Source organism: Phaeoacremonium minimum, assembly GCF_000392275.1.
Source record: "Phaeoacremonium minimum UCRPA7 unplaced genomic scaffold PA7_03_scaffold_592, whole genome shotgun sequence".
Classification (NCBI taxonomy): domain Eukaryota; kingdom Fungi; phylum Ascomycota; class Sordariomycetes; order Togniniales; family Togniniaceae; genus Phaeoacremonium; species Phaeoacremonium minimum.
In genome coordinates this window covers 191,262-218,363 of record NW_006921494.1, presented here as the reverse complement: position 1 = coordinate 218,363, position 27,102 = coordinate 191,262, and the positions used below count along the sequence as shown (strand labels likewise).

The 27,102-nt window shown below is 51.1% G+C and overlaps 3 protein-coding genes across 3 annotated transcripts; 2 read left to right on the top strand and 1 right to left on the bottom strand.

Moving 5' to 3' along the window:
- Window positions 1–10,302: 10,302 nt before the first annotated feature.
- UCRPA7_8383 (putative tgf beta receptor associated protein) lies at window positions 10,303–12,744 on the bottom strand (the record flags this gene model as incomplete). The annotated part of the gene is made up of 1 exon (XM_007920897.1): window positions 10,303–12,744. One exon carries the CDS (start codon window positions 12,742–12,744, stop codon window positions 10,303–10,305), a length of 2,442 nt encoding a protein of 813 aa, XP_007919088.1.
- A 1,774-nt stretch (window positions 12,745–14,518) lies between these two features.
- UCRPA7_8382 (putative golgi membrane protein) lies at window positions 14,519–16,878 on the top strand (the record flags this gene model as incomplete). Its single annotated transcript, XM_007920896.1, has 4 exons — window positions 14,519–14,639; window positions 14,704–14,852; window positions 14,938–16,112; window positions 16,179–16,878. 4 exons carry the CDS (start codon window positions 14,519–14,521, stop codon window positions 16,876–16,878), a joined length of 2,145 nt encoding a protein of 714 aa, XP_007919087.1.
- A 3,207-nt stretch (window positions 16,879–20,085) lies between these two features.
- Window positions 20,086–21,016, top strand: UCRPA7_8381 (putative malate dehydrogenase protein; the record flags this gene model as incomplete). Its single annotated transcript, XM_007920895.1, has 3 exons — window positions 20,086–20,299; window positions 20,361–20,922; window positions 20,986–21,016. 3 exons carry the CDS (start codon window positions 20,086–20,088, stop codon window positions 21,014–21,016), a joined length of 807 nt encoding a protein of 268 aa, XP_007919086.1.
- Between the last annotated feature and the right edge of the window lie 6,086 nt (window positions 21,017–27,102).

Sequence of the window (27,102 nt, the reverse complement as noted above, 5' to 3'; positions counted from 1 at the left end):
CGGCGGATAGCATCTTCTGATGCGAGCCGAACGAAGAATCGAAGCACCACCGAAACATCTACACAAGGTTCGGCGTCCTCAGAGGGTGTTTCAACTTAGACTGTCGGCCTATTTATTAAACAATTCTACGAGCCGGCTCGATCGTAGCATGACCAGCGAATCAGCGCCATTGCCTGCAGGAGGCTCAATGAGAAGGTCTGGCCACTGTTCAAATCTCTTATCTGTGGACGTTATTACAGAAGCTGCACTGAAACGCTGAAAAGCAACTCTAGAAGGGCGCAAGTAAGTAGGGAAGCGCGAGATAGCGCCCAATAAATGCAGCCCCTATTACATGGCATTTACCAAAAGTCTGGTAAATGAAACGATATTGCGGGGGTACTATTCTCAGGGCCTAGAAGGTAGCACTCTTGGCAGGCTGTGTCAAAAGCAATATGAGCAGGCTGACCAGATTGACGAGGCATTTGCTTGGTATCCAATATGTCGGACATTACGTACTGCAAAGCATAGCCTTTTCTTCTCGATCTGTCGGTCAGAGCTACTCAACTGAACGAGGGCTTTGTTAATGATCAGTCATTGCAGTGTGCCTCTTAATCACGGTCCTGCGCCGCCGGCAGGTCACCAAAACCGGCCATGAGCCCGATTGACTTCGCAAGCAACATGATGACGCAACTGGGATGCGGTAGGCTTCAAAGTCCAAGGTCACTGGTCTCTCCTTGACTCATCTAGAACACTGTATATACCCGAGTCTCTCCTTGTCCTGGCCCGTCGCGGAACTGCCAGGTTCATCGATATGCCAGAATCATAGACCGACCTTGACCGTCTCGGCGTAGCTGCCTATTTCATCTTCTTGCTCCTTTGCCCCTGCATCCAAGAGGCCTCAAGTGAAGTTCTGCTGTTAGCAATTGAACGACTCCATTGGTGTTTTGAGGGGTGACATCGTTTCGTCCTCCCCCAGCTAGTCTCTCTCCACTTACTCCACCACAAATCCCCCTCTCCACACGAAACACAAGAAGACCAAGAGATCTGGACGTCGAAAGGGGAAAGGCCTCACGGCATAGCAAACCGACAATCCAGCGGCCATTCCTGAAGAGGCGTGTGCACTCAGGTCTCGGTGTACCACTAGACATTGTGCTGGCATCGAGGAATTGGGAAAGGCAAAAAGGCTACAGAGAGAGGCTGGACCGACACAACAGCAACTGACTTAGAGTCGGACGAATGTCCAATTCTCCAATTGATGAAGGTGGTACCCCTATTCCGTCAACTTGTGCAGGTCTTCCCATTGGTGCACGCAACAACTCAACACGGCAGAGCGGTCGTCCAGATAGGCAACTTTTCATTTACCGTTAATATATCCATCGCCCATCTTACCGCCTTAGCGGTTCAGATAATCTGCTACGGTTCCCGGGTTGCAACACTGCTATTATGAGCGCGGTTCTCTCCCGATTGACAGCAGCCTGGAAAGTCGCATTGTCCTTGATGCACTGGCCGAACCACCCAGGGCTATTCTCTGGTTTGCATCCCAGGAATCGCCAAGGTCACGAGGCCCAGCAGAATAAGATATGCGTGAGCGCGACACTGCGGTTACATCGCTGCGTACTTCTGGCTGTCAATCTGCTTGGCTCGATGCGCTCTGGGCGTTTCAGGGCTTGATCGTGATAGAGGAGAACTCCATGCTCATAGCACCCGCAAGCCAGGACGACAGAACCTGCACGATGTGCGCACACCGAGCTCAATGTTCTGGCTTTGTGGTGTGGTAGACAAGTCTGTTACCGGGGCCAAGGGCATGCCGCTTCGTCGCCTCTACTCTCCCGTGCCGTTTTCGCATTTACAAAGTCCGGTACGGTAGCATTGTGCCTGCCTGTCTGTGCTGCCCGGGTCTACTGTGATGCTGACCGCAGAAGGCAGCCCGAACAGGGCTGTGATGGACGCGCGCGCAGACTTCAATTGCGTAACGTTCCAAGCTTTGCCACCTTCTCCCTTTGCGAAATGTGACAAGTGATCGTCTGCATGACGAAAAGGATGCTCGAGCTGGCTATCGATAAGCACCAACGACCCTCAGCGGTATCGTTAGGGGGCTAAAGTCTCTTCTGGACCAGGTGGGTTGTGATGTCAGAAAGCAAATTGGTCAATTTGGACCCTCGCACACAGGGCTGCCAATTCGTATTTGCATGAGGGTTTCCAAAACGAGTTGTATCTTTCGAAAGACTCGTTAGGCTACTCACTTTGCCTCTTCTGACTTTTCCGTTTAAACGTTGGGAAAGTTTAGTCAGGGTTGTAGCGCAATCTTCCAACCTGGACGCCGATTGCTATGCGCTTACAATTGCACAGGTAGATCTCGCTGCTGTTTGTCCCGATCCAATGCTGATCGCCTAGGAGTTGGCGCAGGGTTTGAAAGACTATCTGTGCCTTATATCCGTCCGATTACCGACACGACACATGCTGGGCTACAGTGCAACGGGAAACCACTGTGGTATACGGGTGTATGTCTTTGAATGATGATGCTCAGGGGAACATGTCCAGCTTACCGACGCAAAGACTCTTGAGCACAAATTTAGGTATTGCCAAGCCCGTTGAAGGTAAGACACATCGGCAGCGGGCCGTACCACACTCTTCTCTACGTCCGCCGGCGTCCGGCTTTGGTGCGGCGGTTGGGCTGGATAGAAGCGGGCCTGGGCCCTCCCTGTTCCTGGAACTGTGGGTCCCCGAATGCGATACGTAAGATCGGGCATGTCTTGTTCTGCAGGTACTGGTGACTTCCAGAGCTCAGGCGTCCTTGAAAGGGGCAGGTCTTGTTGAAGATCATCGACATACAACACCTGCGACCCGATAACGCATGCCGCTCTGTGAAGAAAGTTTCTTCATGCGATATGCAGCGGGGCGGAGCGGGCCCCCGTCCCACCACCATGCTACTTACACGATTCCTTCTATAATGACGGCGTATTCGCTGAAAAGGGGTGCGGAAGCAGGCAGGCGTCGACTGTCGCCACCGCTCCGAAGAAACGCATTATTCGTTAGGCGTGAGGTGCAGGATGTTTCACGCCCAGATCGACAAACGTCTTTGATAGGGAGGATGGAGAAGGCTTTCTCCTATTCCAGTCGGTTCTCCAACCCGGCATCGGCATCGTGCTTACGGGGCACCTGTACGCAGTAGGCTTGATCTGTTTGCTTGCGCAGGCTCTCTGTCAAGTACTTTCTTTTACATTTACTCGATTTATTATAGTATTGACCACCGAAGATACCTGACTTGCCAAAGCACAGGGAGTTGATCGCCATCTCTTAGTAAAGCAATGTTGACCCTGCCTATCCCCATAAAGTCACTACCCAGCTCGGCGGAATCAATATGTGATCGGCATCATTTCACGAGAGCCGCACCACGATTGAATTTCCAATTTTCAATAGTCCAAGGCGAACTATGGATCATAACGTTTGAAATAAGCTCGCTCACCTACCACGAAAAAGAGGGTGTCCAGCCCCCTGGTACTGTACCTGAACGGGGATCATTGATGGGAACTCTTTGAGGTAATATTGCGACCGCCCTGTCTATATGTAAATCTTCACTAAATGGCCTGTAGAGTGATACAGTGTACGACCACTGTGCTAACATGCAACCCTGAAGACAGCTAGTCAGGGGGAACAACTGGGAGGCTCCGAGAATGCAGAAAACACTCGAGAGGTGTTAATCAAGTCAAGCTAGCCTTTGGCTCGATGACGATAAACATATGTTGAGTCGTGACCTGAATATACCTACGCGTATATGACGCAGTAGTCGAGTGCTGAACTTATTTGCTAATGAATGTCAACAAGAATTCACCGAGGAGCCGCCAGTACAGAGCATACGTGCCATTTTCTTTTTCTCTACTTTTTCATTGCAAACGTACGGCGTATGATAATGCTCGACCATGCCTCCTGCCAAAACATGAACGGCACTTCAGAGATCAGATCAAGGACGAATTCCGAGAACACAACTGCCTGAGACTGCCCATTGAGTATTAAGTTTTACTATGCATGCTACTATTGCTGTCTGGAGATCTATGGCTTTGAAAACATCAAATTAGATTAATGGCTCATAGATTACACCGCTTAGGCTGTAAGCAATTCATTGATAACTACTCTAAATCTCTAGAAGAGAAAGAGGATCGCCCCCGGAGGTTGTCAAATTGAGTTAAATATTGCAATCCCTCACTCTACAGGACTTGAAAATATCGACAAGTGCACAAACCAGGTCTTTGGTCCTCTCCTTGTTGTAAGTAGAATGTCCACTTCGCCTTTACCACACTTCTGCCGCGCTCTTATCTTATCTCCGCGATGACACGGTGAATCCGATAAACGTGGCATTGCAGGCTGTTGACTCTTGTCCCGACTTGAAAATTTCAGATCAGTGTAGAGAGTTGTGTTGATAGTGGTTGGCATTGGTTGCATGGTGATCCCAAATCCCTGGAGGTTCCTATCTGCAAACAAGAAATGGCTGGTGGCGGACGACCCTCGCCAACTCTGACTGAACAAAAGTCTGTTAGAGGAACGATCACAAATGCTGAGGTCGCCTCTATCAGAATGAAATAGTTCGAAAATTGAAGATTCCTGGGATGGGAATGTGAATATGACACGCTCCGCTCCTGCATCATACTTTTCGGGTACCCAGGAAGACTGAAGTCTGATTTGCCGATGCTTGAGAGTGATTGTCTTAACTTTCGTCTTGCGTATGAAGTCCCGATTGACCAATGTATAAGGTCCATCATATCTGCGGCCATCCTCGAGATGAATGGCAACGGCCTTACCATCGGCTCTAGTTCCACATTGCAACACGCCTAGTTGACCGCTGAGATCAACCCACTTGCTACCAACCCAATTTGCAAGTCTTGGTACATCTAAAATCCTCAAGGTGATCTGAATGCCTGAACTAGTGATGGACATGCCACGATCGTCCAAGTCTAGTAACACGTCAAAGTCATCCTCGCGATGTTCAATATTTCCAGACGCCTTGAATGCTTCAGGGCTAGCTGCTAAGCACTGGCCGGCATCAAGTGAGGCAGTTGACAATTCACATGCGAAAATCGAATCATCGCCTGATCGCGTTATGATTTCGTCCTGCAATCGTCTGAAAGCCGCCTCGCCTTCGCCGTATAGAAGTGGCATGTTGATGCCAAATATCCCCAGTAAGCAATACGCTGTGTCTTCTATGCGGGTGGTCTGCCGTCGAGACGCCCACGACATCTTCTGTGCCACATTGTATTTTGAAAGATTACATAATGTAAAATATAGCTCATCAATGTTGGTAATTTGAGAGATAGTGTGGCTTAAGAAGTTTCGCGCACCAATCTCCTGCCAGTCAAAGCCATAGAAATAAAGGACTCTTGAGGCTAGAAGCTCTTGCAATGTCCAGCCCCGTGTAAACCAGACTGATCCTCTAAAGGTGCTGTTCGGCCCGTTGGGGTCTTCTTGGGCATTGACATCTGAAAGGTAGGCATAGCAGACCTCTGCTTTTTGATACCAACGGAACATCGAGTTTATAGCCTCCGAAAGCTCTGCCGTACTCGATTTGTCAATGCAGCATGTGTCAATCCACTAAACAGAGAGTCAGTCGTGAGCTCAATCTTGGAATAAAGTATGGTTTGACATACACAATACGTGAAACCATCAGCGAGTGCTTGGGCACAGAAGTTTAACACTTTTTGGTATCCAAGAGTCATTTCCCTACGCCCAGCCACCATATCTGAAAACCCAATTTCCTCTTCTTCCCATCTATGAGATAGGATGGCATATGAAGGCAAGTTCCTATCATTGAATTCGTGGAGCGTGATTGAAGTCGTGTTGAGAAGCCTCATAATGCCGGGAGCCTCGTCCGTCAGAGCCTCACGGGAGGCATCCAGCGAGAGGAGGTATGCAACAATAGCGGTCTTGTACGGAACCGCTCAAGGACCCTTCTCTCCCTCAAATGATAGATTTAGATACTTCTTGACTAAAGGTGTGGGTGACTACTGTCGATACAGGGGAGAATTTAGTTGTTCACAAAATTGCTCATCGAAGGCATGTAGATGGTGCAGGTCTCGGCTACAGAGGGGTGGCTTGGACGCCACTTAACCAGGGTGCCTAATCACATCACGTGGATATACCTGAGTGTGCCTCGTTGCTTAGATCTGTCCTAGATTGGTTGAGTTGTTTAAAGGGCATCTTCCATCTCTTCGGCCTGTTTTCCAAACAGACTATACGATGAGCTCCACGTAAAGTCATTCTGACCACCGAGCCAGGTTTTGTATTACCTAAGTCATTTGAATAGGAAAGTTGAGGCAAGACTATAAACGGGGTTATAGGCTCAGTCTCCGGACCTAAGGTCTCATTAACGGCCCTTGCAAATATGCAAATATGCTTGATACTGGATTTGGGCGAAACTGCGTAGTTCAGCTCAGCTCAGAACTGCAAAATTTCTCTGGAAACGGAGGTAAAATTTGACAAGCCTCACCAGTTGAGAAGGCTGCACGCCTCTGTTAGTTCCCCTCATAAATAAAAGACATCACTCATAGCGCCTAGCGTTCCGAGTTTTGGCTCATTGCTCTTTTTCACGAATATTCTCACTATTGCCCTCATGTTTCTTTAATCATGGTTGAAGAGATTGCTATCATAAGAGGATCCCTAGTCTAGCGCTGTGCCGCATCGCGTGCCTAACTTCGATTCGTATAAATCAAATGCTGATTGGTCGAAATCATCTTTGGGGAGCGTTTCATGCGACTAGCTGAATTACACATTCCCAGTCTTCTAATTGTTGATCTTGATGAATCTAGTCGTCATTGAAATGGTACGAGAGAAAGAATACCCTAGAAGGTAGTTATGAAATCTATGGAATCCTTACAAAGCCTGAAAGTATATTAATCTGGATCTTTTCTGTGTTCTGAGAACACTTGTGATCTTCATGCAATGCATGCCTGCAACTTTTTGCGCAGCTATATGTTGAGACAAGGTTTCTGATAGCCATCCAATACTTTTTGTTCTAGTACCAAATAAGCATACAATAAGAATTCTCATCATGGTTTTACTTTCCGAAGTCGAAGCATCGAACGAGAGCGTCGCCAAAACACTTCCTGCAGGACTCGTAGGAGTATTTGCAGGAGCGACAGCAGGTATAGGGGAAACAGCCCTGAAGGAGTTCGCTCGTATCACCACGCAGCCACGTATCTACTTCATCGGACGATCACAGGAGGCTGGGGATCGCTTAATCACCGAGCTTGGCAAACTGAATCCGGATGGGTACTTTGTTTTTGTCAAGGCAGATACAAGTCTACTTAAAAATGTGGATAAGGTCTGTAAAGACATCCAAAGTAAAGATGCTCTTTCTAAGTCAAGGAACACTTAAGTTTGGTGGTAAGTCATGACTATTGATCCTATAGTCTCTGTAAATGTTTGACATCGTAATTTCTGATCTCATCCTGTATAGACACAACTGAAGGACTACCTATTATTCTGAGTGTGATGTTCTATTCACGTATGCGTTTCATTGTCAACCTGCTTCCTCTCATTCAGAAAGCCACCTCACTTCGGCGAATTGTTACCGTTCAGTCCGCAGGCTTTGAAGGAAAGTTATTCGACGATGATTACTTATGCCGAAAGGCTCCCATAAGCAAAGCACGTGGTCATTCGAGCTCGGTGATGACCCTAGCTATTGAGGCGTTGGCAAAAAGAGCACCAAACGTATCCTTCATCCACAACTACCCCGGCGCAATCAACACCAATCTCATCAGAGGAGATGAGGGTTTTGTACTACAACTGGTTAAATACTATTTTAAGGTGAGGTTTGCTTTCAAGTTCATGCCGTTCAAAGAATGCGGCGAGCGACACGCCTTTTTATCTACCAGTTCGAAGTATCCACCATTAGAGGATGCCGCAACTGGTTCTGGGGTGCCACTTAGCGCCTCAGTCGTTATTGCTAGAGGAGTTGACGGGAAAGTCGGGACTGGGGCTTATGCTGTCAGCCACGAGGGCGAAAGTGTTAATGAAGCAATCGAAAAGCTCTTGGCACAGTACAGGCAGGAAGGACAGGTCGACAAGCTATGGAAACATGTCGAAGCTGAGTTTTTAAGAATCACTGGATCAATAGCATCCCAATAGAGGTTGAAAGAAGGAGAGTTTGGTGAAGAATAGTTTGGTAGGGAATCTATCCAATCTGTAAGGGACATTGCGGAATTCCGACTTTAACTGTGCTTAAGCGGGTTTCGGGTTCGAGGTTATTTTGGTCATTAATGCAGCTGTGTCAAGAAATAAGCCTCAGGCGCATATAGCTCAAAAAATCGTGTTCCGTGTCAAGAGAAGGTAGTGATATCCAGTCTTAGCTTTACGTCAAATTCCTTGTGGCTCGCTCCATGATCTCCATAATGGATACCAATACACGCGTCTTCAAGATTCGGGAAATTCGAGGAATAGTTTCTATAGTTCTATATAGTTGTCACAATTCTTGTCAGGTTTATTTGTTTAGAGACTTTACAACTATCAGAAGGATAACGTATATTAACAACGTTAAAGTGTGACTACTGGTTGAAGTGAGAAGAGATAATGATATTAAGTCTAATGTGAAGGCTATTGTGTTAGGTTGAAGAAATCGGAACCACTCATCATCAAATAAATGCACTTCCTCACTCTTTCCATCCTTTGGCAGCACCTTTCGGGATGCTCACTCATTTCTTCTCACCTAGAACTGCAAAACCTATCTCAGAGGAAAGCAAGGGCTAGAGCTGTGTCCATGTGTATACCATGCTTTGGCTCGAAACGTTAGGTTGGACTGACTATATGTATGACAATACGCTATCCTCTTTATCTCCTTAAACTTTCTCTGATGTATTATAATAACAATTGAGTGGTATGTGCCTTGTCGTGTGCCTTCGGATTTGGACTTTGGTGCTTTGAGGTTCCTTGGTGCCTTTGATGAGACAGATGCCGAGGAAAGCGGAGAGCATTCTCGAAAATGAGCCATTGATCCCCGAGTGTTTCAGAAAGCTATAATAGTTGCATATTCCTAAGCTCAAGGCTTCCAAGACTGTTTCAACTTTATTTTGCTTGTTGTGTCTTTGTTCACGGCCAATGTCTTGCACCACCTGAAGCGCCAGGCTCCGAACTCCTTGACTCACATCCATCCTCAATGAGCCCGGGGTCGTCTATCGATGGATTTCTCTGGAGTCATGCAAGCCGTCCTGGGCGGGCGAGCTCCATCATCAGGCTATACCAACGCTATCTCCCCTTGACCACACCTCTGGTACATCTTGCGGACCTCAACTCTCAATCTCGTCATGTTAAGCGGCCAAACGTGCCCATAACATCCAGGAAGCGACTCGAGCGAGACAGCCAGCCTTCATCGATGGCTAGACGGGGACGCAACCGGCAGCGAGGCCGGGGTGCTCGTGGCGGCCGTGCTACCGAGTTGACTTCATCATCACCCGAAGACTCATCCGATTCCGAGCCTCCTATCCCCAGTCGCAGGGGACGGTCACAGCGTGGCGCAACAAATGCCTCTACCCGAGGAAGAGGCGACCAGACTCGCCGAGGGGGTAGGCAGCGCTCTTCCCAGAACCGACAAAGCCCTGCCGCCAGTACCCAAGTGACACCAGCTCGGATCACCCCCAGCATGATGAACTACATGCAGCGTCAGAACACCCAGTTCCGGAAGAAGCTCTGGGAGGTCTGGGGTATCTGGGCGCGACAAGTCGGCTTGAGCACTGACGAGGACAACATGGACTGGCAGCCGGAGGCAGAGAGAGTCATTCTCATGGAGTTCCGGCGCGAGAGCGAAATGCGCCGGATCGCGGCGGAGGCGTGGTACTTGGGCTTTCAGGAAGGTATGAGGGCGGGGAGACTACAGACGCCAGCGGTCGTTCAAGCAAGGCTCTTCCCGCAAAGCGACCCCTACAGTCACAACCGGCGCGGTGCTGTAGCTTACGAACAGCTGCCGGACAACGAGAGCGGACCTACGCCGGGAGAAATCCATTCATCAACAGCGACTAGCACCCCTCATGCCGAAACTCAAGACCCTGTGTGAAACGCTGCGCAATTGCAGCTTCGTTCAGTTCGATGCCCTTCGATCATAGCAATGTAAGCTATACGTGCGTCGGGTCCACTCAATCAGGTAAGGCAACCATTGGTGAGTTGCCAAGGGCCAAATCGATGAATTCCGGTGACGGAGTGGTTGATTCAGAGCATCAGGGGTCCATGATACCACGTTTGTTATGTATCTAACACATAGAATCATTTCGCATTTGATTTTGATGTCGCCTACAAGTGCTCCAGATGTTCTGCCTCTATGCTGAATTATTGACAAGTAGTTTTTTAATTCTGAGCCTCAACCGTAGGACCCTTCTCATCTATCTTCTTCAGAAGATCATAGTTGACCCTCAAATTCTCCGCTGAGCTTAGCGCCCTTGCAACAGCAGCCTCGTTCTTCTCCCTGACGAGTCTCCTTAAAGCGCTCACTAAGAATGCGGCTGTCACATCGACCGACCAACTGTCAGGGATGAGCTCGAGCACCTCAAGGACATCAAACCAGCCCCCGAAGCGCTCTAATAGTGTCCCTGTCTGCTCTACGCGATCATTGACGTCTTCGAGCTTTAAGAACTCACGTAGTAACGCACGGAACAGCCCCGCTTGGGTGTCCTCTGTTGGCATGCTCTCCCGTCGGCCTGGCGTTGGAGTGTAGATGCTTGCGCCGCCTCGGAGGCAGTACGATACTGCAGTATCGTAATCACCTAACCGATGAACAAGGAGACGAAGAGCATCCTCGTGCCGTCGTTCACGGCCGTCCAGTATGATAGCTTCAGGCACGAGCAGTTGCTTGTCTGTGGTACCCCCGGCATCGTCCGGAAAGGCTGTAGTGATTCGCTGTCGAATCGCCTTAGCATCATACTCATGGGCTTCACCAAGAAGCTGTAGAAGCCGTAGACGACTATGCCAGACTTCATTCTCTGGTGGGGCGTTATCTGTGAGGAACTGCCGGTATGTGGGCTTTGGTGGCCGCAGTGCTCGGTATGCTTCGTACGAAGCAGACACTGTCTCGCGAGCCTCAGCAGATGACTGGAGATCATTGATTACGATGTCAAGATAGTAGCTAATAAGCTCGTTGACATATGATGTGTTCCCCTTGCCGAAGACAAGGTATTCTAGGTAGTATTTCACCGCCTCAGGGGCATCCTCCCGGAGAAGCGCAACAACCTGAGTCGGTTCAAACTTGGCCGCTTTCCCCTTGTCATCTGCGAAAACCTGGACGCCAAGCTTCGGGTTTCGGTTGGCGAGCCATAGACCATACTCCTGGACAAGAGCCTGATTGCTTATGACTTTGAGATATTCGCGGACTCGCAGCTCGCCATCTTTAAACTCGCCGCCGTCATCTGGCTCGCCTTCGACAATGCGCTTCCAAGTGGCGAGCACATCAGATGCCATCTTTCGGCTCTGGTACAAACGGCTCAAGACAAACAAACGATGATGGGACTCGAGGAGATCGATTGCACGATCAAAGCAGTCCACACCACGATCAACAAGATCGTAGAGCTCAGCGCGGACGGTATTGCTTTTCGCCAGTCCCTTCGGCGAGTCCTTGTCTAGTTCTAGCAAGACAGCAAGCAAGGATGCATCAACGGTCCGGAAGACTTCATGCTCATCCGCGATGCTGCCAAATCCCTTCTTTCGCCTCCATGCCGTAAGGAATCGACGAAGAAATTGTAGTATTTTAGGATCCAAGGCATGGGCCGTTTGACCTATCTCGCCAAATTTGTCTGACGCAATGTACCTCTCGACAGTTCCTTTCACACCTCCAAAGATCCAAGTACCTTTTCGCGTTTCGATTATTTCATTTCGTAGACCGGGTATCAGCGCAAGAATGACTCTGGGATCCAGTCCACCGTCGACGAGGACCTCTTCCATCGCCTTCAGCTCTGGATCCGCGAACGAATCTTGAGAGGAGTGTAAGAAGCTCGCGAAGAGAAGAACACTAGCTCTTTGCCGTATGTAGCTAAAGGTCATGAATTCTAATTCCGTCTTCGCATCGCGTCCTCGAATGGAGTTGAGTATGGAGAACAGCTGACGACGTTCCTCGGTAGTATGAGATGCGCCAAGGTCCTCCAATGCGGTCGACTGCAGACTCGCTTCAAGCTGTAATAACAGAGGGTTTCTCACAGCCCACCAGATATGGTTGCCGGACCAAATGGCAAGCCTAGAGGTAGTCTTGGCCAACCTTCTCGCGAAATCTTCTTCTTCCGAGTTTCTAGTGACCTCCCAGCCCTCTGGCAACGGATCTTCCTCTTGAGAATCAACGTCTCGGTCGAATAGTTCTTTCTCCTTAGCCAGTCTATCCATGGTCATGGCGGTCCGGGAGTCTACACTCCTCAAAGACATGGTTGATGCCTCGAGTGTGCCAGGAGTGAAGAGCGACACCTTCTTCTGGGAAATGCGATCCACCACTTCATGGAATATTGAATCCTCAGACCCTATGAGGGAACGAATGCCCAAGGAAGCAGAGCTTTTCGGAGTTTCCAGCCAGTACTTCACTGCCTCGTCTTCTCCAATATTGATATCCCATCGCTGGATCTCCAGCCCAGTATGTATGCCATCTTCAAACTCCTTGGTCATGGACGCGAGCACATATCCATCCTCTCCTTCTACGAGAGCAGGAGTTGAAGATGAAAGATCAGCCGAGCCCCCATCAACAACTAGATCCTTAGGATATTTGTCGAATTCAAGGGTCGGCCTTGTTGGATCTCCGTCGAGATTCACGAACATCCCAATCCCCGGATCAAGCGGTCCCGTGCCTGTCACGAGGAGGAATTCTTCTGCCGTTGGGGAGACAATATGAGGTTTTAGGAATACTGGGCCAGGCTTTGCTGCCAATGTCGTCTGCTCGCCCGCTGCAGCACCTGGAGGCGCCGGCAAAGGCTTATCCGCTGTGCTCGCATCATGACTAGCACCTCCATGATCAGGAGGTCGCGGGCTTGTTGAGCGGGGCCTCCCCTCTCCGTCTGGCGCATCTGAATCGTCTCCGTCTGTGGCCTTCCTGTCCTGCCTCCGCATACCACCAGCAATGAGACCTCCCAGACTGGTGCTCCGGCTGTGCGTTTGTGCCTCATGCAACGCCAGTGTTGAGGGCCGCGTCTGCGCAGATGAAGTGCTCCTTAACAGGCCTACATCGGAGCTGCCGGCAATGTTCTGCGCCTGTCCCAATGTGCCGCCCGGCTGCGAGTCGTCCAAGGACGAAATAGTCATGAGAGGGATCTTGAGCTGGCGATCCACATCCAAGAGGGCATAGCTCCGCGAGTCTGCGACACACGCAATTGAGTCTCGCCGAACAGAGATCGTACTCCCCGAGAAGTCGATCTGCTTTACGACCCGAGCTTCCTCGCCCACACGCACAACCTGTATCTTTCTATTGAGGGATAACAAGATAGTCACGCCGGGACTGCGGTGGTGCTCCAGCTCAGCACCTGTGTCGTTCAGATCCAAGCCACCGATCCAATTGCAATTCTTTACCCGCACATTGCCAAACACGGGACTCAACTCTGGGAGGGAGTAGAAGGTGACGGTCCAGTTGCACAGCACACATGCCTTTCCTACCCTGGGCAACAGCAATATCTGCTGGACACCGGGTCGTGGGTTCCCACCACCCGCGCCTTCTGCATATGTCGGGTTTGATCTGGACGCGAGGATGAAAGCCGGACGGCTGTTTCTATCGGAGGGGTCGGGCGGGATCTGGACGAAGTGAAGCAATTCGGATGCCGATGTTCCAATGTAGAGGTTGCTATCTGTAATGCAGCATGTTAGTCTCTAGCTCCTGCGATCCCGTGGCCATGCACAACACACCAAGGTAGTCAACACAGTTAATCTTGATGTCGTCGTGTGGTCCCTCGGGCGACAATGGCACTTCATCTAAAAGAGTGCGCAAGACGAATGGGCCGGCTTCCAGAGGCTGGTGCGCCGGGGCATTTGATGCGCCTCCTGCGCCGGTCGTAGTGGAAGCCATGTCTTCGTCTCTCACGTCATCGGAGTTCCTTAATAAGAAGCTTGCACATCGTGAGGTTGAATGTAGCAATCAAAAGGCGAACTGGGAGCTTGAAAGCTTGAGCTCTGGATATCCGATATCTCGACCTCTGAGATGCTTGGTGATAGTCCTGCAGCCTGGACCCCCCATACGTAACCACGCAATTGGGCGAGGCTGACCTGGTAGCTCGCCCCGGCCGACCTGGTGGAATCGCGCAGCGAACCAGGAACAGCTAACAGGCCCCCAGCGGACAGGACCCCTGCAGCTGCTCGGTTCTAGCGGCAATTGGGGTGGGAAGCTTGCACAGGCCACCTACGCAGTAGCCTGCTGCTGCGCAAAGGGAACACGTCTGACCTTCTCATTCGCGCTAGACCAAGCAAAACAGCCTTTCCGGAAACCCCCTTCCAGCCGCGTGCTGCATCATCGTCATTCTGCTTTCCCCAGGTCAGCCATGAGCTCCTCCAGGCTCGTTGCATGAAGAGAATATTTGCACTTTAGCTTGTGAACGAACCACACGACGCCATGGCCGATACCACAGCGAGCCAGGCTCCTGCCTCCCCGGGTCCGGCTGGAGCTGAGACCGAGGGCAGCGGAGCTCCTGACACTGCCAACAAGTTCCAAAATGCCATCTCAGCTTGGAGGAGTACGTTCAGAAACGAATTCATATGGAGTAGATAAAGCCTACGGGTGCTAACACTTTCATATAGACATTGACATGACCACATTGGTCTCGAACCTTGACACGACTGCATCTGAAATCGTTGCTTACCAACGGGACTCAACGGTCCAGAGGAAGGACCTGGCACAGAAGACAAAAGACTTCAGGAAACTCGACGATGCCAGCAAGCTTGTCGAGGTCAAGGGGCTACTGAAAGGCATGCTACATCTGACCCCATTGCACAAAGCATACTGAAGACTAACACTGCTATGCAGCATACCAGAATTTCATCGATCTCCTGACCAACCACTCCAAGTCCATCAACTCGGCCTTCCTGCAGACCTACACTTCTCTCTCCGACGCGCCAGACCCGTATCCCCTCCTCGAAGCATCCGTCGACTCCATGCTCGTCTCTGAAGACACCCTGCCAAAGCTCACTGAGGAAAACCAGCACTTGCAGAGCACCGTCACCAAGCTCACCACGCAGCTCGAGGAGGCAGAGTCCAGGCTGGAGACGGAGAGAGCCGCCAGGAAGCAGATCGAAGACAATCTGGAGACGAAGGTGAAAGAGGTTGAGTCATCGTGGGTCGCCGTCCTGGACGAAAAGAAGGACAACTGGGAGGCCAAGGAGAAGGCGCTCGAAGACAAGGTCGAGAACCAGGACCGGCTACTGAACGAGATCAAGGCCAGCTACGAGGTCAACCAGCGGCTGGGGCGCTCAGAGGGCGCGGACGAGAGCTCGCAAGGCCATGTGACCAGCGCCGAGCTGGAGATGGTCAACTCGGACCTGGAACGGACGAGTGCCAGGCTGGCGGAGGTGGAGGCTCGCAACGAGCAGCTCCGCCTCGAGCTCGCGCAGTCAAAGTCGCAGGTGCCTACGCAACAAGCAGCTTCGTTGGAGGACGACCCCGGCTACATGCGCATGAGGTCTGAGAACTCTTCACTCATCCGCAAACTTGACGCATCGCGAGTGGAGAAGGAAGGTCTGAAGCGCGAGCTGGACACCAAGCTACGAAGCCTCGAGCGTGAGGTTGGCTTACTCAAGGAAGAGAGGGATTCGATGAAAGCAAAGATTCAGAAATGGAGCGACTACGATGACGTTAAGCAGGAGCTTGAGGTCCTGAAGAGCATTGAATTCTCCACGGGCGACGATGATGAGACCCATGACATTCCGGATGAGCAGAACGGAGCGGCAAAGGGCAAGGGAGACACCCTGGAGCAGCTTCTCCTGGCACGGAACAAGAAGCTTAGTGAAGAGCTCACCATTCTACGAGTGTCACACCAAGACCTCCAAAATAGACTACAGAATCTGCAGGAGGAACTCTCCCGGACGAATGCCGATCTCGAGAGGTCGCAGAACCTGAATGAGAAGCTGGAGAACGATCTTGCCAACCTGCAATCCGAGCATACAAACGCCTTTCCGTCGGGAGCGTCAGTGGCCGGGACATACGTGAGCCGGTATGCACCGTCAGTGGCACCGGGACGCAAAGGCGGAAGGACGTCACCCACATCTTCTATAATAAGCGGCTTCAACCCCCGCGACTCCCCAGGCGAGCCAATGGGAGGTGGCTCGGGCATATTGCCCATGATCACGGCCCAGCGAGACAGGTTTAAGAAAAGAAATGCGGAGCTCGAGAAGGAGGTCTCAGAGAGCCATCGCACCGTGTCCCAGCTGCGGCAGGAGATTGCCGCGCTGCAGAAGGACAACCTGAACCTCTACGAGAAGACGCGCTACGTGTCCTCGTACAACAGGGCAGGACCGACATCAGCAGCGACGGCGGCCACGTCTTCGTCGTCCGCGTCCGCCTACTCGTCGAACCCCAACCCCTCGACCGTGTCGATAGGCGGGACTGGCAACCCGGGCATCGCGCTGGACCGCTACAGGAAGGCGTACGAGTCCAACATCTCGCCCTTTGCGGCGTTCCGGGGCAGAGAGTCGGCACGGGCATACAAGCGCATGAGCTTCCCCGAGCGGGTGGTCTACTCGGTGACGAGGATGGTGCTGGCCTCGCGGACGAGCAGGAATCTATTTGCGGCGTACTGCGTCGCGCTGCACGTCCTGGTCTTCTTCTCCCTCTACTGGCTCGGCACCTCGGATGCCGAGCAGCACGCTACCAACTTTGGCTCGAGCGTTGCTGCTGCCGCCGCTGGAGCCGCCGCGGCGGGGGCGGCTGGAGGGGACGATCACGGAGATTGGAAAGCAGAGAACTTTAATGGCAACTGAGAGATCCATGGATGACCAAGGCGTCTATCGGTCTTGGGAAGGGCTGGAAAGCGCTTCCTACCTATATTGCCAGGCATACAAGCGACGGCTACGGTGGCTCGGCGCATCCATAAAAGTGTATAAGTAGATATGGGATAAGGTGGGCGAGAGGGTGAAAGAGTCCAGTGTACGCTTAGCAAGGCTGGGCAGGCGGCTGGCACTGCGCTCTCGGGGCATGTGTCATCTGGGTGGGAGTGCTTTCTAATGGGAGATATTAGTTACCATCAAATGTCGATATATTGAAAGCAAGCAACCATATTCTCGATATTCCCTCGAGCCCTTGGTATGGCGGTAAAATCGTACGATGCTGGCGTCACGGTGTATACAGGCAGATGGCCTCCCGCGCGTAGAAAACCTGGATAAGAGAAGATTAAGACACCCAAAGATCGAGGCTCGAGGGCGGAGACAGATCCGGTATGGAGCCAAGTCATTGCTAGTGCAGCTTGGCCCGCGCGGGCGAGAGGGCATCGATTGGATGTGTAGCCATGTCCGTCTTCGTAGGCCGGGCGGCTCTTCCTTCACCACCTGAAGCGTGGTATTCCTTGTCGTTTCTGTACAGCAGTGTACGGGTATTATTAGCAGCCGTTGCCATTGTCGCCGGCGGGAAAGCGAGGGGCCGTAGACCAAAGAGGTGGGTAGTCTGGAGCAGGGAGTAGACCGAAGAGAGACGCCTTTGCCGGGAGCCGTCCGGTGTGGCTGAAGCCATTCGCTGAGAGCGACGCAGAGCTCATCGAGGGGCGTGGCGACAGTGGGAGAGTGTCGGTGTATGGCAATACAATACAAGACGATACAGACAGAGTTGACGCTGGCCAGCCGAGGCGGCCCAGACTAAATTGGCTGGCAGAAGGTCGAATGGTCGTGGCTCAACGGCCGTCGCCCGCCAGATTGCGTCTCGGAAGGGCCAAGGCCAATCAGGTCTTCAAGAGGCCCTGTGAGATCGCGGCAAAGATCTGTAGTGGGACTCTTCGCGCTGCCATTTGCCTGGTCTTCCGCGATGTCTGGGAGGTTGGGGCAGAGAGGAGGAGAGCAGAGGTACAAGCAGTAGCCAGCCAGCCGTCCGCAAACGTTGTGGTACTGTGGCATCCAACCTCAAGCCATCCATGGACCATGCTGTGTTGTGAGTGGCTGCTCTGGAGAGCATTCAATTTATTTTTGACCATACACGCGATCAATGGCGCTTCTATTCCTGGCCTTTAACCGCCAGAGCTAAGAACGGCCCCGCGCCTTCCCATATTAGGTGCCACACCAAAGCTGCATAGTAGCTAAGCTAACTAACGTACCTTCCATAGAAAGCTTCCACGCAACGCTACGCTATCCCCATGCCGGCCTAGACAGACAGAGGCAGGCAGGTAAATGGTTATTGCTTGTATTGCTTGCTTGTATTGACGATTATTGACAGACTCAATGTCGCATTCGATCCCGCCGGAAGCATTCTATTTTCTGCCCTCTCATTAGCTGTTAACGCTTGATGACAGAGATTCAGAATGATGTACTCTATCTGGATCTGGGATGCACCACCCAATCTAATGCAGATCTCTAAACGCACTCCCCGCCGGACGAACCTATACTTCAACTGACTGCTCTTAATCGATGGTGGTGGTATTAGGCAGACTGCTACGATATGAGGTTGAAGATCTGAAGAGATCGTCCGGTACACTGCGATTTGTGCATATGTATGAGACCGTGCTCAAAAGCTGCAAGATCGCATTTGGTGCCCATTGAGCAATGAAGAGTTACCAATTGCAAGGCAACTGACCCGTGTGGGAGTTGCAAGTGCATATGCCTGGATATCGGCTACGAACGTCTGTCTGCTTATGGCGCTTTACAACTTACACCACCTCCAGCCGGCGCCTGTTTCCGTCCTTCTACAACTCGCCGCTGATTCACTACCGAACTGGCGTCGAGTCAATGCTTTTGTTCTAGGTCTCACGGCTCTGCAGGAGATTTGTTTTTCTGTATCAAAGCGAGCGTGGTCGAGATCCTTCAACTGTTTGCCGAACCCCCCTACTTCACATGCGTTTTGGAGTCTGACTGTTGGGTTGCGCATGCAAGCTCCTGTCAGCAGCAGCAGCCCCATTCAAAACGGCGCATGTTTGCAAGCCGATCGCTAGAGCTAGTTAGACAGATAGCAGATGACCTCTATCTAAGCTTATCATTTCTGCTTCTGCCACGCTGCGCAGGGTGCTCTCTCTGGGGGGGTTTTTCCAGATTCTGAGACTCTTTGTGTTTTGTCGCTGCACGCCCCCCTCGTGCCCTGGCGGGGTGGGTGTTGAAATAAACACAGACAATAATTAGGTGACAAGAGGGGAAGACTCAGCGTAGCGTAGCAAGCGTAGGTACCTAGGTAGGGTAGCGACCGGCCTCCGGGCGGCCCAGGCGCTTGCAGACGGGGCCAGACGGCTCAACGACAGGGTTACAGGGCATTTCCCCTCCCCTGGCGGAGATCGCTTGGCTCCTCCACTCGGACCCTGGCATTCCAAATTTGACTCGACCAGAGCAAATCGAGCCATGTACGCCATGTACCCTCCCGGCCACTCGCTTTGTACCTCGGCGGCTACAGCCCTCCCGCCAAACTCGCCCTCGCGCCCTCAATATCGCCCTCTCCCAAAATACATCCACATGCTGCTCGAGGGTACATACATACATAGACTTCAGTCTAGTCTATTTGGATGGGATCCCTGCAGGGTGTGGGACAGGCGTTCGTCCCTGTCGTCGTCCCGGATCCATTCGCTCGGCCGGCCCAGCGTCGTGCGTGCCGCCGGCCAACAAGTGGCCCAGCCAGCCATCTATTCATGGATATGGACTTACATGGCTGACTTAGACAGACGAGGTAGGTCAGGTAGGTCAGGTAGGCCAGGCCTGTATATAGAGATGGCTACTCCCCGTCCATGACGATCATGTCCAAAAGCCACCACTTCCCTTGAGTTCAGTTCAGTTTTGGTAATCTCTCCTTGTCGTTCCTTATTTCGAGTTTTCGTACATCGTGCTCTGTCTGGGTCATTGTTGGGTTTCCTTTTCCTCCCTACCAACCTATTCCCACACGACGTTTACTATATCTCGGGACGAGACAACCAAGAGAAGGATCATAAATCACGAGTCGAGAGTTACGAGTCTGGAATTCAGTGACGAGAAGGATCGAATATCAAATATCAACAGTCAGAAGACAAGATGCGGACCTCAACCTTCCTGCTCGCGGCCATGGGTGCCATCAACTCCGCCCTGGCCGCTCCTACATATCCTACCTTCAACGTCAACGCCGCCATGCCCGGCGATTTGAAGCAGATGACCGCCTACTTCAACATGCTCGCAACAAAGGTGCAAGAGGGCCGGTCCATGTCGTATGCTCCGGTGTGCGACCTGTCCAAGGCGAAGCAGCCAACCGGTAAGTTATTGAGGAGAAACACTTCACATTCTGATATCACAAGACTAACAACTCCCTCCAGCTCCAACCAGCCTGCCTCCACCCACCGCAGGCCTCGCCCTCAAGCACGTCGCCATCGGCCGCGGCACGCAGAACTACACCTGCGACCTGACCAACGCGACCGCCGTGCCCGTGGCCGTCGGCGCCGTCGCCACCCTCTTCAACGCCAGCTGCGTCGCCGCCACCTACCCGGACGTGCTCAACATGCTGCCGCGCGTGTCGCTCAGCTTCAACCTGACCAGCGACGAGCAGCTGCCCCTGACCGCGCAGCGCCTCGCGCCCTCCAACCTCATCGTCAGCGGCAAGCACTTCTTCACCACCACCACCACCCCCTTCTTCAACCTCGACACCACCTCCATGAAGCTGGGCGAGGCCCCCTGCGCAAAGAACGCCAGCGTCCCCGCCCCCGCCGACGCGCAGGTCGGCCAGCTCGGCGAGCCGGCCGTCGCCTGGCTCAAGCTGCTCACCAAGGACGGCGCCACCGGCAACCTGCAGGAGGTGTACCGGCTGAACACCGCCGGCGGCAGCCCGCCGGCGTCGTGCAAGGGCATGCCCGCTACATTCGAGAGGCAATATGCCGCAGAGTAAGTCCACCATCCCAAGCATCATCATGTCAAAGGCAACAGTTGCTAACGACGCTATTATAGATACTGGTTCTACCAGGGCAAGTCATCATGATCTTGCGATCCAGACCAGAACTGTACCATATAGCCACGACTCTTTTTCCATTTACATACGATACCATTCAGGGCGTTACACGGCGTTGGATTTCCCCTTGGCTCTTCTTCTACTAGTACTACAAAGACAGACTTTTGTATCACCAAAACATCATGTTCTGCCCTCTCTGTCAGGCACCGCTCCTACTTCTTCCTCCACCACCAACCTCCTCCAGCTGAAAGCCGGGGCTGATATTTGCCGGGGGCAAGTTCTACACCCTGCGGACCAAAAAAGCGGGAGATGGAGGTTCCTCTCTACGATTAGATAGTCCGCCCAGCTTGACAGAACACACACATAAAAAATTCAATACTAATGCTTAAAACCCCCTCAACTTGATATCTCCATCTTGACATGTCGTGTCTTGTCTTGTCTTGTCTTGTGTGCTGCTGTTGGTTATGCTTCCCTGCAGAAACCAAGTGGCAGCGGTGTTTTATGCACGAGGACGAGGGGGGTGCATGCACTTCGGCTGGATGAACTCGCCTCTTTGCTTGATCCCGCACCACACCACCCTCTTCTCCTTCTTTGCGAAGATCCAGAAGCAGAATGCGATGCACAATGATTCGTGGGGGCGTGGTACCCAGCGTACAGGCCCTGCAGATCCAGGAGGGAAGTGCGTCGTTCCGGTTCGTTGGTCCGAGGATTTGAGATCGGCGCACACACACCAGGGGAGGCCAGGGGGGTGCTGTAATGGGAGGTGGGTGTTTGAGAAAAAGGCCCCTGTGCCGCTCTCATGTTGGGGGCCGGGCGCTGGGGAAATGGCTGGCGGAGAGCAGCTGAGAGGAGGCATTGTACCACCGCAGCACAGGAAGCCAGTGAAGAACATCCATTGGAAATGTTATAGTTGCACTGGGCATGCTGCAGGTACGCAGGCCAGACCCAGCGAAGGGCAGAGTCTCAGGATCTGCGGTGTTGCGTCTCAGCCTGATTTGATGGCAACGCTGTCCCGTGCTTTTATTTGAGTTGGTATGATGGTGGCGATCTGCCGTGGATAGAGATGCAGTGTAGATTGGTAATTGTGGGACAACTTAGGCTCTATGTTCACTCATCTCACGAAGCCCTCTTCAGAGTAACACAGTCACAAAATGTTCAATCCCTCGTATGTTTCGTGAATAACCACGTTTCCTACCCCCGTAAACTAGTCTATGCTTCTGTGCATTTGCCGTCCTTCTAGCCTCGTGGAAGATGGTCTACACAGTCTACTCCGACTCTAAATTTTCGAAGTATTGCAGTGAGTTCAGCTACCCTGGCTTAACTTAACAAGGCTGAAACAGCAGGGGCACGGGACTTCTGTAACTAGGAGGATTTAACGAAAGCTTCGTGAACCTCGACTGCAAAGCCAGTGTTGGTCGTAGTCAGTTTCAGGAACCGGAGCATCGGAACATAGTGGCTGCAGGTGGGAAGGATCTCGATAGCGTGCAACAAATCTCCTTGGCCCTCTTGAGCCTCAACAAGAACAAGGGGCAGTCGGTGCTGACCTAGACCCGGGTGGCTTGGCCGAGGGAGGCAACCCTCACAGAGTTCGGATGAAGCTGCGCACTTTGTGTGTTGTCGTCAATGCTTCGCAAGGCCCAGACGTCTCTACCACAAAGACTAATAAGAATGCTGGAAGGCGATCGAGAGTCTGAAACGGCGATGATGAGATGAAGGTGGCACGGGGAACTCTAACCTGGCGCATTCGCGACAGACTCACATACGGACAGCCTTGTATGCACGATGATTTTCTGGTAGATCTCTTCAGAGCGTGGTTCTACGATGAAAAGAGTTCGATGGGGTGTGAGGATAACATTCTTGCTTAGCCGTCTCGAGTTGTCATGGGTTTGGCTCCCACGTGTTGCAGACTGCCCCGTGCAGAATTACAGAAGTACTGCTCGGCTCGTCGTCGAAGATCTTAGGATGGGTCAGCGCTCTTCAGTTTGTGTTCCATCAGTTCTGACCATGTCAATTAGGAAAATCTGCTGAGCCCCCGGACTGCTCGAGTTCCGGATAAAGGTAAGACTGAAGAGTTCTGAAACAGCGAAACATTCAACCAATGCAGTGTGACCTGTTTGAGATACTGTAAGGGGACTGAAGTGGCCAGTGCGCACGAACTTCCCACCTCGCAAGATTGCATCTCTGTTTTCCAGCTTGTTTCAAAACCACCACTCGACAGAGTCGGAAATACAAGAGAAAATAGAATAACCAAGTTTCTTTAAACCCACGCCTCTGAACTAACAAACCTACTATGACCTAGCGAGCCTTCAAACAACCCCGATAATTGACACATCGTGCTATCTTTTGTTTCCTGTATGAGTTTCTCATAGCTCTAGCTTTTCTCCCCAAATCTCATATCTTAGATTTCGCTTTCTGAAGATGAGTCCACAATACATCCCTGACTTTAGCCAGTGCTTCAAAAAGGTGACAGAAAGTAACCATCGTATTCGTTCTCATTAGAATTCGATTTCGCTAGGAACCAGAAGAAGAGCTGAACCTCGTTCTTTTCTTAATTGGCTCAGTAGCTTGCCTGCAGCGTCTCTTCAAAGATCTCAGTGAAGAGCCCGCCGGGCCAGCGATTTCCTTGCCCTTTGTCTGCATGGTGCCAAGGCCCAAGGACTCTGGGTCTTCCTCTTCAAGTACGCTGGAGGGAGGTGTATCGTTTGTCGGGCTGTTAGAGCTATCTGCTCTCGGACTGACCTCGCTGCTTGAGGTTTCAGTGCTGGAAGATTGGCTCGCAAGCTGTGATAGTTCCCGATCCTCTGGTGGAGGATCGCCCTTAACTGGGTCTCCATGATCTCTCCAGTCCCAGTGAAGATTTTCATTGCGGCCAAATATGACAGCGCCGTTACTTGGGAGGCCAACTTGAGGGCATTTCCGGAATCTTGACATAAAATTGGAAGGGAACAAGCTCTGAACCGGATCGCAATGCTTCATTATCGCTCCTTGTGTGCAAGGACATAAAGAAAACGAGGAGCTCTTCATATACCATAGGATCTTGTCGCATAACGTCCTTGGATTTGTTGAAGAATTACCTTTTGCTTTCATGATGGCCTCCAACTCTGACACACAGACTGCAAGATAACACTGCTTCGTAGGGACTTTAGACCATCGACATTCTGGATACGCCGGTTGCTTAGGGCGGATCAGATTGCCAAATCCCTTCCCGAACAGTGCCACCGTGTGAATGGCCCGGGTGAAGTCCACCCAGACTTTACCTGAGGTTGTGATCGAAGTAACGAGCGGTACAATGGGGCCCTCATCTGCAGCTAAGGCTTTGAAGTCCCAACCTTCGAGTTGTCCTCTTGATCGACGACGTAGGTGAATTCCGTCTTGTTGTCCAACGTGCTCTTCATGTTCAAATAGCTTCTCCATGACATTGAATAAATGTTCTATTCGATCTTGCAGTACCTTATATCGTCTGCGCCGCATTGTGACTATAGATCCCTTGGAGACCCCGTCCTGGATTTCCTCACTGGTAATTTCACTTGATTCCCAGTATAGCTGAAGCTCACGGTATTCTTCATTGAGCAGAATATTTTTAGCGGCATTTGCGTTAGATGAGTCAGAAATATCACGTAAGTCGTCTGGATCAAGTTCAAAGAGTGATCCAAATTGGGCCTTGCTGTGATGGAATGACGCCCGAAGTAGATGAAGCAACGCAGTAGCTCCATTCACAAGCCAGCCCGTCTTGTCGTCTTCATCCCAGATATTTACGTACTGTGAGGACAGCCACTGGATTTTGCTCAAATAGTCTCCTCGGGAAATCGCTATTGATTTTGCCTTAGTGCTCAGGGTTATGCCAGCAGTCGCGCTGATATATTGGCCTGCTGTGATCTCTACTTTATTCATTGTGTGGTGAGGAGGCACACCTGGCAACCTCGAGTTCTTAATGTTGTAAGTAGCTGCTAATGAGCCTGCGGCACGTAGCAACAATTTAGTGTGCGTGTAAGAATGGATTGGGAAGGCAACATACCAACTTCGCAAACAGCCGCTGAGCACCATCCCACAACGTGACGCATTCGTTCTAACTCTGATATTGTGACATCGACATGTGTTGCTCGACAGTCTAGATAAGAGATGCGTTGTTCTGGCTGGGTGTTATATATGAAATGCCAATTTAAGACATCCTCACATCTATGAGTTGGCACCAACATGGCTGAAAATCCTTTGATGAATATCTTCGAGTAAAAAACATCGACCTGACGTGAGTTCACGAGTTCTGCCATTAGATTCAACGGCATCTCTAAGCCAGTATCTTCTTCCATTCGGGCTGGTATTGGAAATCCGTGAGCAACAACCGCGCTGCTGAACATGCCATACCAGCATTGCCCATTGATATTCAATGCATTCTCCTCAGGACTTTCAAATTTGAATTTGATTTCAATGCTGATGTCCCGAAGAGGGCCATGGAGTATGCTGGAAATTCTTGGCGGGATATCGCTCAGGAACGGAGTACAGAATAGTATGCAGGCTGACGAGGATGCTGTACGTAATGCTGTGCCGAGCCATGCTAACTGTTCTCCTATTTCGGCGACAAATTGAGCAACACCTGATACCTTTACAACAATACCTGATTTGGAGGATGAAGCTGAGACCATTATATTATTTGGATATTGTCCTTCGCATGAATTAGCTTCTTTGGCCTATAGCTGGTCGGGTAGAACGTACTCACGAGATTTAGCAAGGTTGCCATTCGTGTCTCTGAGCAGGTCCTGAATAAGCCTCTCCGTGTGAGGTCCCGTCATTGGCCATGTCTGAGCTAGATACTCTCGACAGCTGAGAGCTTGTGCCTGCCTAGAACAACCTGTCAAAGTCATGGCTTTGGCGAAGATCTCAGCTCCTTGATTTCCATATTCTTGCTCGAGGAAGAACCGAGGATCCCAATCTACTCGATAAATGACCGTACAACTATGTAGTGCATTATTCTTGCTGAAGTGTTTTACTCTTGGGATGCGATCCAAGATTTTGTCCCTTAACTCACCGATGACGTCCTTTCCTGGCGTTGAGAACATGAATTCGTTCTTCAAGCGATATAATAGCCAGGAGTAACCGGGATCATCAAAAATGAGCTTTCGATACTCTGCCATTGCAGGAATGATCACTTCATCATTCGGATCGATATTTTCGTCCTGAGATTCATCATCAACCGCCTTATCTAGGACTTGTTCATATTCGCGCTCCACCTCGGACGCAAGGAAACGATCCATAATTTCTGTACTGATTGCTTCCGCTTCCGCTCCCGCCTCTGTCTCCGGGATCAAGTTAGCCGCTTGAAAGAGAGCATTTCGAAAGGATGTCGTGATCTCTCTAACATGAATAAGTACGGCCTATCTTTGATTGAAAATGTTATAGGAAATCCGAGTTCGATCTCTTACCTTCGGTATCTGTGGAGGAAAACCATAATATTTCGATGTGGCTGAGATGATGCTTCGTAGCCGAACTTGAGAGCTAAAGACTCAAGAAGACCAGGCAAAGCCTCGCACATCTTGTCAATTTGTACATAGTTTATTGTCTTGGAATTGAATCTCTCAATTATATCGTCCGTTAAGACAGAAATGTAACTTTCAAGCCTTGGGTCTGACAGGCTCATTGTATCCGAGTACGTTGTTGAAGCGTTCTCGATATCCGCGTTGAGGTCAACAGACGCATCTCGTAGCCATTCATCAATTCTATCCGTCCATTTCTTAATACGGTAGCGAGAATAGAAACCTCTCCTAGAGGGGCCGGAGTAGGCTTGATCCACCTCGACGTTGTCCTAGGTAGGTATCAACTTTTTCCTTTCCAAGATCGCTTTTGGTCTCAAAGTCTTTGGAACCTACAGAACTTTCAAACATAGAGCCCATTTCACAGATAGTACTCTCATCCGCATCACCTTGTTCATGCAAGCTGTCAGGAGGATTGTAGAAAAAGGGTAGACTGGGAAACTCCCCATCCTGGCAGAAAAAGCTGTCCAAAGACCTGTTCTGGTTCTCGTCGGGGCCTCTTGAGATGTACGGAGAACTTGGATGTGAGCGATTAGGGAAAATAATGTCCCAAATCCGTCGCAGTTGTGATTTTGCTGTAGCCTGTTTGTT